Raw genomic sequence first — 12,808 nt, forward strand, 5'->3', positions numbered from 1 at the left:
GGCCAACTAGCTCAGAAGCAACAAAGCCCACATGGAAGAAACACACCAGCCTGTGTGACCACAAGCTGTCGAAGGGATCAGGCATCAAGCATCAAAGAACAAAAAATCATATCATTGTAAAGGTGGGTGAGTGCAGAGTGGAGATTCAGAGTCCATCGGTAGGCGACTGAACACCCCCTTACTGAAGGGTTGTGGGGAGGAGTGGAGCCAATCAGGGTGCAGGGTAGCAACGATGAAACATATAACTTTCCTCTAGTTCTTAAATGCTTCCCCCCGACCCGCCCCACTATCTTGATCCCAATTCTACCTTACAAATCTGGCTAGACCAGAGGATGTACACTGGTACAGATAGCAACTGGAAACAGGGAATCCAGGATAGATGACTCCTTCAGTACCACTGGTGAGAGGGGCGATGCCTGGAGCGTGAAGGGAATGTGGAGTAGAAAGGGGGAACCGATTACAAGAAGCTAAGTATTGCCTCCTCCCTGGAGGATGAACAGAAGAGAAGAGGGCAGAGGGAGACATTGGACAGTGTAACTTATGACAAAACTATAATAATTTATGAATTATGAAGGGTTCATGAGGGAGGGGGGAGTGGGAAGGGAGTGGGAAAATGAGCAACTGATATTAAGGGCTAAAGTAGAAGGCAAATGTTTTGAGAATGATGAGGGCAACAAATGTACATATGTGCTTGATACAATGGATGCATGTATAGATTGTGATAAGAATTGTATGAGCCCCCAATAAAATAATTAAAAAAAAAAAGTTTGTGACATAAAAAGCCTGATTTGTGGTAGATGGGGTCCTGGTTTTGCCACCACAGCAATGCACCTGCTCACGCAGCCAACTCAGTGCGCCAGTTTTTGGCAAAAGAGAGCACACCTCTCTTGCCCCACACACCTTACTCATTTGACCTCACTGACCATGAAAGGACAGCGATTTGATGATGTAGAAGAGGTGAAGAAAAAAACGATGGAGGTACTATCAGCCATCAAACCGATGGGCTTGAAAACTGTTTCCAAGAATAGAATCACAGATTTGACAACTGTTTTATGGGTAATGGAGTGTACCTTGAAGGTGATAAGGTTGTTTTGTTAAAAAAAAAAATCCATAGCTTAAAAAAAATTCTTTTTTTGAGTGGGTACCCCTTGTAATCAGTGATGTTGACTGGGATATTCCAAACCTTGATGGTGTTATTGTCGTTAGATATCATTGGGCTGGTCCCAAATCATAGGGGCCCCATGCACAACAGAAGCAAACACTTCCCAGTGCCGTGCCATCCTTGCTTGAGTCCGTTGTTGCAGCCTCTGTGTCAAGCCATCTCATTGACGGTCTTCTTCTGTCTCACTGCTCCCCGACTACTGGATCAACATGATGTTCTTCGCCAGGGACTAGTCTCTCCTGACAACATTTTCAAAGCACATGAGATGAGGTCTTGCCATCCTTGCCTCTAAGGAGCATTCTTGCTGTACTTCACTTCTTCCAAGATAGATTGGTTTGTTCTTTTGCTAATAAGCCTTGACAGATAACCAGAAATCATTATGATTGAATTGCCTCTTTTCTCAAGAGATTATTGATCTGGCATTCTTACTGAGAGTCCTGCAAATGGGTCACCAAAGCAAGTTTCTACGTAAGATAACACAAATGTGGAAAGGAGAAGAAGGTCAAATTCAGCTCTCCCAATAAGCAAATAGAAAGGCTGTCAGCAGTTTCGTGAATGGAGATATTTGGTTGAGATCATAGGATTTTTTTCTACAAATGCAGTTTTCTTTTTTTTAGAAATATGAAGGAGTTTATTCTTAGCTTATTTTTTTATAATACAGGTAATAGCATTTTTTTTCTGCCAACATATAATTTTTTTTAACATTTTATTAGGGGCTTATACAACTGTCATCCCAATCCATACACACATCAATTGTGTAAAGCGCATTTGTACATCATTTCTCAAAACATTTTCTCTCCACTCAAACCCCCGACATTAGGTCCTCATTTTTCCCCTCCCTCCCCGCTCCCCCCTCCCTCATGAGCCCTTGATAGTTTATAAATGGGTATTTTGTCATATCTTGCCCTGTCCGACGTCTCCCTTCACCCACCTTTCGGTTGTCTGTCCCCCAGGGAGGAGGTCGCACACAGTTCCTTGTAATCGGTTCCCTCTTTCCTACCCATTCTCCCTTTACCCTCCCTATTTTGCCACTCACACCACTGGTCCTATAGGGCTCATCCGCCCTGGATTCCCTGTACAAATGCAGTTTTCTAAGAGCGTGTTTTCCCTGAAACAAATTCAGCCAGCATGTACTATATGCCTCAGTGCTTTCAATATCATGGGAAACGTGCAGACTCCATTCTAAGCTCCAAGGGCATCGTGGTGAGGCAGCATTTAGGAAGAAAGGTTCTTGTTTAACAAGGCAGCAAGACTTAGAGGTCTCCATCATCCCTCATTGAAATACCTTGGTTAGGAGCTCCTCTATTTCCTTGCACTTTGAATCCACACCAAAATCTACAATATGCCCTTAATGTGTTCCAAGAATCATATTATAGCTCAGGTAAGACAGCATGATTTATAGGCACCGTTTTGTTGAGTATTTGTGTTGAGAGTTTATACTCTGAGTGCATTAGAAACCTTATATATTAGCAATAAAGGGTTGAGAACTCTTCTCTATAAAATGGGAACAAGTGACCAAGCTTTCCTTTTTAATTTTTTTCTCTGGACTGAACCTATTAGAAATAGAAATTCAGTTCACCAGAGGGAGCATATGACATTGACCTTGGCAGCTCTGAGCTGTAAATCTGTAAATGCCCAATAGGTTCTGCAGTGGCTTGGGCCTCAGGGTGACAGCTGGAGTGCTCAGCTTTACAATATATCACACCTGATGGGGATGAAATGGGAAGAGACAGGACTGGAGTAGTCCACACCCAACTGCCATGGGCAAGCTGCGTGCTAAGCTTCCAAGGAATTCCAAGAAAAACCAGGACGAATCTTGCTGGGCAAAACCAAAAATCTTAAGGCTCTTTGAGTGAAAGTGCCTTAAAGCATTTCAGTATGACTCCCTGTTCTTGGGATCTCACAGAAGGAATCTTTAGCTTGAGAAAAGGCTGAGACCCCTGAAACACCCCTTATCAATCACACGGAGCCTTCCATGAATGCAGTTAGGAATTACTGGTAAGACAGAAACTCTTCTAATTTGGTTTGCAACTAGATTTGCCACTATCCTCCTGAATTTGTATCCATGTGTATATGTCAAGTGAGAAGGAACCAGATGACAATTGTTCTACTTAAATTATGATGCCAAAGGAATGGATCTGTATTGCTTAGGGAAAATAAGGTACAAAGCATTCTACTGTTGTACCATTTCTGGAGAAGTTCAGACTGAAGTTTCCCTGTAACCCACTTTGACATAACAGGATTGAAGGTGAATGCATGACATGTCCCTCGCATAGGTCAGCTTTGCCCCCCAAATCAGAAGCCAAAAAGAAAGCCTCAGATCTTCTTGGAGTTCTTGACACCTGAATTCTCAAGTACAAATTCCCACACTGGCACACGGAAAGTGGGATTTGGCCGTGATCCTGTGACATGGGCATGAGCAAATGAAGCGATGTCTTACTGTAGATAAATAGTAAAGAAATGTCAAAATGATTTTGGTTCCTTATCATCAGTTTCTTCTATCCCAGATGATCAGCTGAACTCAGAGGAGAAGAAGAAGAGAAAGCAGAGGAGGAACAGGACCACCTTCAACAGCAGCCAGCTTCAGGCTTTGGAGCGTGTCTTCGAGAGGACACACTATCCTGATGCTTTTGTGCGAGAAGACCTGGCCCGCAGGGTGAACCTCACTGAGGCCAGAGTGCAGGTAACTCATGCTGCGTGGGTGCTGGCAGCGCATCTTCCTCTTCAGAGGCACATCCTTGAAAACTGCCTAGAAACCCAATTTGGGGTTTCAGTAGAGGCTGGGTACTCAAAGGGCTAAATTTGGACATCACGAGGACAGAATCCAATGGCTTTGAGCAGTCTCGTATTTAAAACAAAAATGGAGTGCTTCTAAGCAGGATGGAGTTCTCTTGCTAGAGTTCTTCGCACTCCCCATTGTTTTCTACTCCTCCAGGTTAATGGTACCAGGGATCTCGCTGAGCTCTTGACTTTGCAGCCTCAGTTTTTAATTTGAGCCAAAGAACATAACTCTCTGTCCCCCACCCCAGTATTTCCTCCAGTCTCTGTGACTGGGCAGGCCTTCCCGACACTTATTACACATGGTGATGGACACTGGGAGAGAGAGACACAAGTGCATTAAAGACCCTGCACTTAGAAAACGCATTAAGAACAAATACCTGGCGATGATTTCCTTTATCCTTACAATGTCTCTGTAAAGTGAAGAAGGATAAGAGCAGGTCAAATGGCGTGGAGAGAATTTTTTTTTTTTTTAACACTGAGGCTATGGACACATCAGGTGTAAGTCAAGCATTTAGACAACAGTATTGCTGTTAGTCGCCATTGAGTGGGCTCTGGGTCCATGCCTGACAGCATATTCCTGGTCCTTGGCATGCTGGAGGTCACTGTTGTGCCTATGGGTAGTGCCTTCGACCGGGGGACTTCCCTTTCATTACTGTATTGGACAACACTGGGTTGTGTTCCCTGAGATTTCCACTGGCTCATTTTTGGAACTAGATCACCAGACCTTTCTGACTAGTCTTCTCAGAACCCTGTCCACTCTGAGTGACATTGCTGGGATGGGAAAATCTGGAGGCTTAACTTCCAGCATCACAGTAATAAATACACTAACCACCAGAGTACAACAAGCAGCCGAGTGCTGGTGGGAAATAATACTATCTGTATATAGTAAAAATAATAGTGATATTAATGTAACATAATAATAAGTAAGGCTCAAACCCTTATTTAATAATTTGTGTTGTAAGTTCTTTACATAACTAGTCTCTTCAACACAACAATTAGGTGAAGTGACTGCTACTCTTCATCTTGCAATTGAGGATATTGTGTGTGACACCGAGAGGTTAAAGTATTTTGCTAAAGTCTCACAGCATGGAAGTGACCACACTAGAATTTGATGCCGAGGCAGAGCTCATGTTCTTGACCACTGCAATAAACGTTGAGTCCCTTGGCTAAATGCTTTTCTAACGAGTGCTCTCTCATCTCCGTTGAAAACCTCAGATTACAGAGATTTCACTGTCTTCCATGTTGCCAGTGGTCAGTTGCTGTTTTGATGAGCGGAGTGGACTAAATCTGTCTTGTCTTCCTAAAGAAATTACTGTTTGTATATCTTTGTTTAGTTTGACTTTGAAGACTCTCTCTGAAAATGATCACCTTCTTGACTAACGGAGACTTTAGTTAAACCGAAGGGTCTTGAGGTTTGGAACTGTGTTCCCACCATCTGACAGAGGGAAGTGTGACATAATCGTGTTGAGTTGAAGAGGAAGCCCGAGAGAATGTCTACAAGTGTTTTCTGCCTCATGAGGAGACAGAGAGTGCATGCAAAGGCACTCCCCAAGGCACAAACAGGAAGTTATCAGTAACAAAAAGGGAAAGGTGTCGGAGTCCTGTGGGTCACCAGAGGCTGGGTTAGAGAGAGTGTGGATGGAGGTGCACACATTACTTGCTCACAATCCCTCAGGACTCAAGAGAAAGTTGTCCACAGGAGAAAGACTCAACGCTGCTCTCCGCATGCCGCTCTCTAAAGTAAAGAGGTGATATTTGCTTGCCTGCACTCTTTACTTACATGGTTCTCCAGCCATGATCTCTTTGATCTCTTCAGTCAGCTAGGTCGTTTTTAAAACAATAGTTTGGCCTGCTGTGGTATAAAGAATAATTTTAGAGTGAGGATCCGGAAGTACCCAGAAGAACCCTTCTGAAATTTGAATTTTTAAGAAGGACAAAATAGGCTTACTAATGCCTGAAATTAGAAAGAAAATAGTATGAGGGACCAAGTGGTGGTTAGCGGACGATTTTGCCATCATTACAGTAACAGGCAAATATATACCAAAATGATTTTATGTTCTTCTGTTCCCAGCCAACTATGCTCTAATGGACGTCCTCTTGGCATAGTGGTTGCCCATTGGCTGCAATCTGCAAGATCGAGCCCCTCCCTACCCCCCATCCCCCCACCCCCCAGACAACGACAGGACTTTTCACTCCGGGAGGGAGTAGGACAGTAACTTCACTGTCGCCCTCCTCTATCAAATCTTACTGCTTCCAGTTCTAAACCAATTTCTTCTGGCTCTGGACTTCTTCGCTTATACTAATGTTATTATGGTTGCCTTTGAAATGAGAACTCTGACAGCAATGTCCTCCACTTGTCTTCATTGTGTCATACTATAGTGGCTCTTCATTGTGTCATACTGTAGTGGCTTGCCTGGGTCTATGATGCTGAAAACGATATGACTAGCATTTCAAATACTGGCAGGGTCATCCATGGTGGACAGGTGTTGGTGGAACTTCCAGACCGAGGCAAACTAGGAAGAAAGGCCTGGTGATCTACTTCTGAAAATCAACCAATGAAAATCCTATTGATCACAATAGACTCTTGTCCAATATAGAGCTGGAAGTGACTCTCCTAGGTTAGAAGGCATCAAAATAAACCATGACCACAGCAATGTACTCAAGCATACCAATAATCCTAGAGATGGCATCAAACTGGCAATGTTCGGTTCTGTTTTACTTAGGGTCTACTTGAAGCCAACGCATAGTAACTAACAACGATAGCTATGGAAAGGCCACGTTAAGCAGAAGAGCCAGGAGTTTGGGAAGCCATGAAAGAGACGTCCTGATTTCACTGATTTTCCACCCAGGCCTTTCTGTGGCATAACTCTATGGGGGTATTCACTGGTCACGTCACATCATTTTGTATGGGGATGCCCCCTACACTGTGCAGCTGCCTCCTCCACACCGTAGGATTTCCTTCTCCCAGACCTGCCATCGGTCTCTGTAAATGCACCTGTGACACTTGTCCCACAGTTTGTCACATTGACAGGCTTTCCTTCCTGTAATAGATTGTGAGCTGCTTAAAGGCAGAGAATACAAATTTCACCCATAAATCCTAAGATTCAGAGGTTAACTCTTCTAATGTGTTACTGTATAGTATGTGGAGTAAAAAAAGTTTATATTATTATGAATGTTTTAAAGGTAACTTTATACATCTTTAGAAATTACTGCTCAGTAAGTAATACATGCTTCTACTTTCTGTATCTGAGCACTTAGCTAATAAGAATTTTTTAAAAGTTCACCATGTTGGGATACAATATCTTGTTATTTTATTTAGAATGTACATTATTCTAATGCTCTTGATTTATTACCATTTTGTGTGTTGATTTTTAGATTTTCAATTTATTTTTTGGTTAGCTGATTTTCACGATGTGACCCTGCATCCAGATACCCATCATATATATTCTACCACTGTTTTCATTTTAGTAGTGGGAGCTTGGTGGTGCAGTGGCTAAGCACTCAACTGCTACACTGAACGGTCAGTTGTTCAAATCCACTAGGTACTCAATGGGAGAGAGATGAGACAATTTACTCCCCCAAAGATGTTCAGTTTAGAAACCACATAAACAGTTTGTTCAGTCCTGTTCAGTTCACTGTGAGTTGAAATTGACTTCACAGCAATTTGGCTTGTGTAATTTTCTTTCAGTGTAATTGCTTTCACTTTTCTTTATTTTCATAAGTTGCTTATGTTTCACCAATAGTGTCTCTTTTTTCATAAAAGAAAATTATTGTACATCAAGCTAACAATGTGTGAGAACGAGAGAACAGAGAAGGGCCTTTCGCCATTCTGCATTCCCGGCATTCAGCACTGGGACTAGAGAACAGCAGATACGGCAAAAATATTTCTCGAATGAATAAATAAATGAAAAAAATCCATTGTAGTCAGAACCGATGACATGATCTTGAGCTGCATATCCTTGAGTTAATAATCGCAGGCATTTATTTGAGTGATCGACCACAGGTTCCTTCTTCTCATGGCACCTTTGTTTGCTTGTCTAAAAAGCAAAGGCTGTCAGTGTTGTATCACTGAATCCCTACAGAGTTCAATGGTTCCCGGTCAATTCGCAATCTCTAGTGTCTGCACTTCCCTGCCCCAAGCTCCCTGCAGGACACCACCCTGCTGTGTTCAGCATGCTGGAAGTGCTGGAATATTAATAGCAACGATTATTCGGAGCTAGTGTACAAATAACCAGCTCCTTGGCATAGTGGTTACGAGTTGGGCTGTGATCCCCAAGGTCAGCAGTTTGAAACCATCAGCCCACTCCACATGAGAAAGATGAGACTTTCTACATAAAAGATACAGCCTTGGGAATTCACAGGGGCAGTCCTACCCAGTCTTAAGGGTCACCGAGAGTTGACATCCCCTCATGGCAATGAGTTTTGCTTAGTTTAAACCTCAGGTGGGATAATTCTAAAGTATGTGTTGTGCATTAGTCTACGAGTCCATGTTGAATTGAGCTCTAGTAGTTGGCTTAATTAAAAACAAAACAAAAGACCAGGCAGTTGCCATCAAGTCAGCTTTGATGCCTGGTGACCCCATGTTTATCAGAATAGCACTGTGCCCCATAGGGTTTCAATGGCTGATTTTTCAGATATGGACGATTCTTCTAAATCACCTCTGGGTGGACTAGAATGTCCAACCTTTCAGTTAGCAGCTGAAGTCAATAATCATTTGTACCACCTAACCCCATGACCATTGAGTTCATTCCAACTCATAGTGACCCTATAGAGATTCTCCCTGGGGTTGCTGAGACTCTAAATCTTTTTGAGAACAGATGGCATCATTTTTTTCCTGTGGAGCAGCCGCTAGTTTAAACCACCATCACTTCACCTACGACATCACTGGGCTCTTTTGCACCACATCATCAACTCAGAATACTGCACCCTTTAGTGGCTGCTATTTTTTCTCTGGGTGACCTCTCCTCTCCCCTGCTGATGTGCCTTGATCCTCCAAAAGAAACCATTTGCTTCTTAAAGCCTTGTCTCAGGGTCATCTTTGGGGGGATCCAGAATTTACTTTAAATATTTAATAATTCCTATGTTGAAGGAGCATGTTAAATTTTGACATTTTGGAGAATATTTGGGGGGGAAATCTTTTAGAAATGGTGTTGTATCTGTGGCCAAAGTACAACCAGAAAAAATTCTCTTTTTCTTGATTACAATCGTTTACAAACCCCTCATATTTTTATTTCACTTTGCTCAATCAAAGAGCCTTGGTGGTGTAATGGTAACACATTGGGCTGTTAGCCACACGGTCAGCAGTTCGAAATCACCAGCCAGTTCTGTGGGAGGCTTTCTGCTCCTATATAGATTTACAGTTGCAGAAGCCCACAGGAGCAACTCTACCCTGTCCCAGGGGGTTGCTAGGAGCCAGAATTGACTCAATGACAGTGAGTGTGTTTTGTTTCTGATCATTCAGAGATCTTAGCTCAGGAGACTTGGTTACCAGAAATACCACATGATACTGTTAAGCAGTCTGAAACCTTAATAGCTCTATAACGTGACTTACCTCGGGAGGGGTTATGATCTATTTCTGTTGTTTTAAGGAAAATTCATTCGACATTTGATGTTGTCCGTGGGAAGGTCTTTTATCGTAAGACAAACCAGAGCTGTTTTCACGGAACCCTTTTCTTTCCTCTCCCCCTGCATGGCCTTCTCTCTTCCCTACAACCTTCTAGGTGTGGTTTCAGAACCGAAGAGCGAAATTCCGCAGGAACGAGAGAGCCATGCTGGCCAATAAAAATGCTTCCCTCCTAAAATCCTACTCAGGGGACGTGACTGCTGTGGAGCAGCCCATCGTACCTCGTCCTGCTCCGAGACCCACGGATTATCTCTCCTGGGGGACAGCCTCTCCGTACAGGTGAATGACTGGCCCACTCTCCCTTGCACTACGTCCGTATGTTCCTCAGCCTGGGTTGTGCTCCAGGCTGCCTGTGCAGTCGGCTGACATTTCTTACTGGGTTAACCTCTCCAGAGACATTCAACTTGCTGACATCCCCAGATTTTCGCAGGAGATTACTAGTTGCCCCAGGAGCAGGGTTTGGGGCAGAAGAGAGAGGGGCAGGCCACCAACAGTCTCCTCTTGGACTCGGGAACTCTTGCAAAGGTTTCAAAGATGAGAAATAATCTAAAAGAAAATATCATTAAGCTGCACCCATATCCCGCTTGCATCTATTGTGGAACAAAATGTGGTCCTATAGCTAAATGTAAGATAGAATGGTTTCCATGATGCTTAAGTGGAGGCTTACCATGTGAGGCCTTAAGTATGAGACTCAAGGGCAGTCTTCAGTGCAAAATTGATTTCTGATAATTGAGGAGGGAATGATCAAAGGAGAGGGAGAGGAGAAGGAAATAAAAATAAGGAAAAGGTAAAAGAAAGAGCAATAGTAAAAGCCAAAGGAAGAAACCAAGTTACTTCAGGTCCCTTTCAGGGCGTTATTTGTTAGAAGGTGGGGACATCTTATGCTTCAAAATGCCTTCCTGTTTCACCGATGCTTCTTATCTACTTAAGTTTTCTTCGGAGGTCAATTTGTATGTATGGGTTTGTTTTTTAACATAAAAAGACTGTAAAGCTTACACAAAACTCCTACATTACAAAGGAAAAAATATATTTCAAAGGAAAAAATAACAATAGAATTTCAGTCTCACAAGGGCTTTCTCTCTCATATCTTATGATGTTCAGACAATACGGGGAGGAAGATAGAGGGCAGCCGACCACAAGTGCCCAACACATTAGCCTAGGGTACCTTTCGATGAAGCAGGATCCCCGTTCTCTTAGAAAGAAGATCAAGGCTGAAGATCCTCTCTGGCTGATTTTGGAGAAGGAATAAGTATTTAAAATTTTATTTAGTGTGCTTTGACCTACCTTTTCAACATTAAGGTTAATTAGCGGTTTAAGGAGTGATGTAGACTAATTATAGATTCTCTCCCAGCTGCAGCTGAGCTCATGCTTTGAAAGAACACAATTGCAAAACCAAAGTGGTGACCTGAACCTGCTTTCAGTTCCAACCAGGCCTTTGAAAGAAACACTGTAAATGCATTTGGAAACTTATTTTGCATCCTCACATGTGAAACTAGCCAGTATTATCTTGGTTTTAGTATATAGTATTTCCAAAAGTAGAAAAATGTTATTCTGAGCCCTCGTTGCTCTCAGCCATGGTATACCTTGTTGATTTTTAGAGATGAGACACACTGGTGCGTATGACTTCAAACTTGCTTTCCTTTCTCATAGATGTTTGCTCTGAACACATTTTGAACTGCATTCTGAAATCCCATGTCCCTTCATATTGTGAGGGTGCTTTGTTTCACTTATAAATCTTAGTAGTCGATCTTGGACTCGATGGCTTGGGAGATGGGTGTGGCTCCAGATCGCATGTTTTAAGATCTCTGGTTTGAATTCGGTTGTAACCAGGAAGTATTGCTCCTCTTCCTGCCTCGGTCTTAATTAGAAACTTCAGCAGAAGCAATAAACACTCCAGATACCAATCATTTGGTCCTTTCTGGTGCGAGGTCAAGGGCAGAATGCTGCATGTTTGAAAATATGAAATCTTCCTAAATGATGATTATATTAGATTACAGGATTCAGCAGAAGTTCAAGCCCCAGTGCATGCATCCTACGTATGTACTCTGTGTATAAGCATCTAACTGGAACTAACATGACCATGTGTCCTTTGGGGAGATACTCTATTTTAACTGATAATATAGAAATACTAGATCATTTTTGAAATCACCCATAATTCTACCATCCTGACATAATTAGTTTGTTCATTTTTTTCCCAGTAGAGTTCAGTATTTTCATAGGTGTAGTCTTAGTGTACATAGTAATGTGTATTCTGATCATTTTGCTTCAATTCATGTAAACTTAGTACTTCTTACTTATTTCAAGATGTACGTATTTAGCTTGTCTCATAGGTACAGTTTGTAAAAAGTAGTGAAAGCAATATTATAGAATCGGATTGTTCCTATTGTGTATGAAGAATAAATTAATCTCCAGTTGCAAATAGAGAAGTGGTGGTGTAAAGCAGTAATTTAATCTCATAATAACGTGTTTGACCCAATTTTCACTGAAGTCTTTGTATTTTGGGTAATTACTAAACATAGTTTCTTTGGGATTTTTCTATGATGTCCAACAGCAAAGTACATGATCATTTCATCCATATACGAGAGCTTGGTAGGCAATATGCCTATTAAGGAAACATGAAAAAAAACAAGTGGCAAGGAACAAAGTAAATGTTAGACCGCTTGTGTTACAGAACAGTACCTTGCTATTCCTGTTGGTACTTTAATGTCAAGTTAGTTATCTCACATATGACATTCAGGGCAAGGGTTTTCTCTTGGTTATTCCTGGGACTTACTGCTCTATGGTAGCACTGTTCTTACTCCAATTCCAAAGAAGAGGAAGCACTTGACTAAGTGCTTAAGTCTTCAGACAGCAGAATTCGGATCAATGCCTAGGACACCTGTTGCTGCCCAGCGTATTAGGTCCCAGGTCCACACACCATTGCATTACATTGGAAGTAGTAAACCCCATGTATAAAGTTGGAAAACTCTCTGAACTTCCCTTTTTGATTCAGGGTCTGTTCTCAGATCAGAGAAGCATGCTGTCAGCCAGGGTCCACATTCTGGGGGTTGTGGGCAGCACATTGGGGCAACTGATGTGGCTGGGTCTTGTGACACAGGGACACTGAGCAGGCTGCCCTGCCAGACAGGATAATTTCCTGCCACCAAAGCTCTCCCCCAGAAGAAGGAAGAAGAAAACCAAGGCCCCAAAGCAACTGTTTGCATATTGTCAGAATCCAAGGCTGGGGAGTGGCCTAAACTACC

General features: G+C 42.5%; 1 protein-coding gene across 5 annotated transcripts in view; it reads left to right on the top strand.

Annotated features, from left to right (window-relative positions):
- PRRX1 (paired related homeobox 1) overlaps window positions 1-12,808 on the top strand; it is a 97,260-nt gene that overhangs the window by 66,060 nt on the left and 18,392 nt on the right. For 3 of the 5 annotated variants that reach the window (XM_045298166.1, XM_004706737.2, XM_004706738.2), the window contains exons 2-3: window positions 3,670-3,845; window positions 9,664-9,845. In XM_045298166.1, the coding sequence (XP_045154101.1) occupies window positions 3,670-3,845; window positions 9,664-9,845 (358 nt within the window). Of the gene's footprint in view, window positions 1-3,669; window positions 3,846-9,663; window positions 9,846-11,556; window positions 11,603-12,808 lie in introns of all 5 variants that reach the window. The other 2 variants (XM_045298165.1, XM_045298164.1) reach the window with 2 other exon arrangements.

The sequence above is a fragment of the Echinops telfairi genome, unplaced genomic scaffold (genome assembly GCF_000313985.2).
Source record: "Echinops telfairi isolate 266 unplaced genomic scaffold, ASM31398v2 ScPeMD7_7424;HRSCAF=8462, whole genome shotgun sequence".
Taxonomy (NCBI): domain Eukaryota; kingdom Metazoa; phylum Chordata; class Mammalia; order Afrosoricida; family Tenrecidae; genus Echinops; species Echinops telfairi.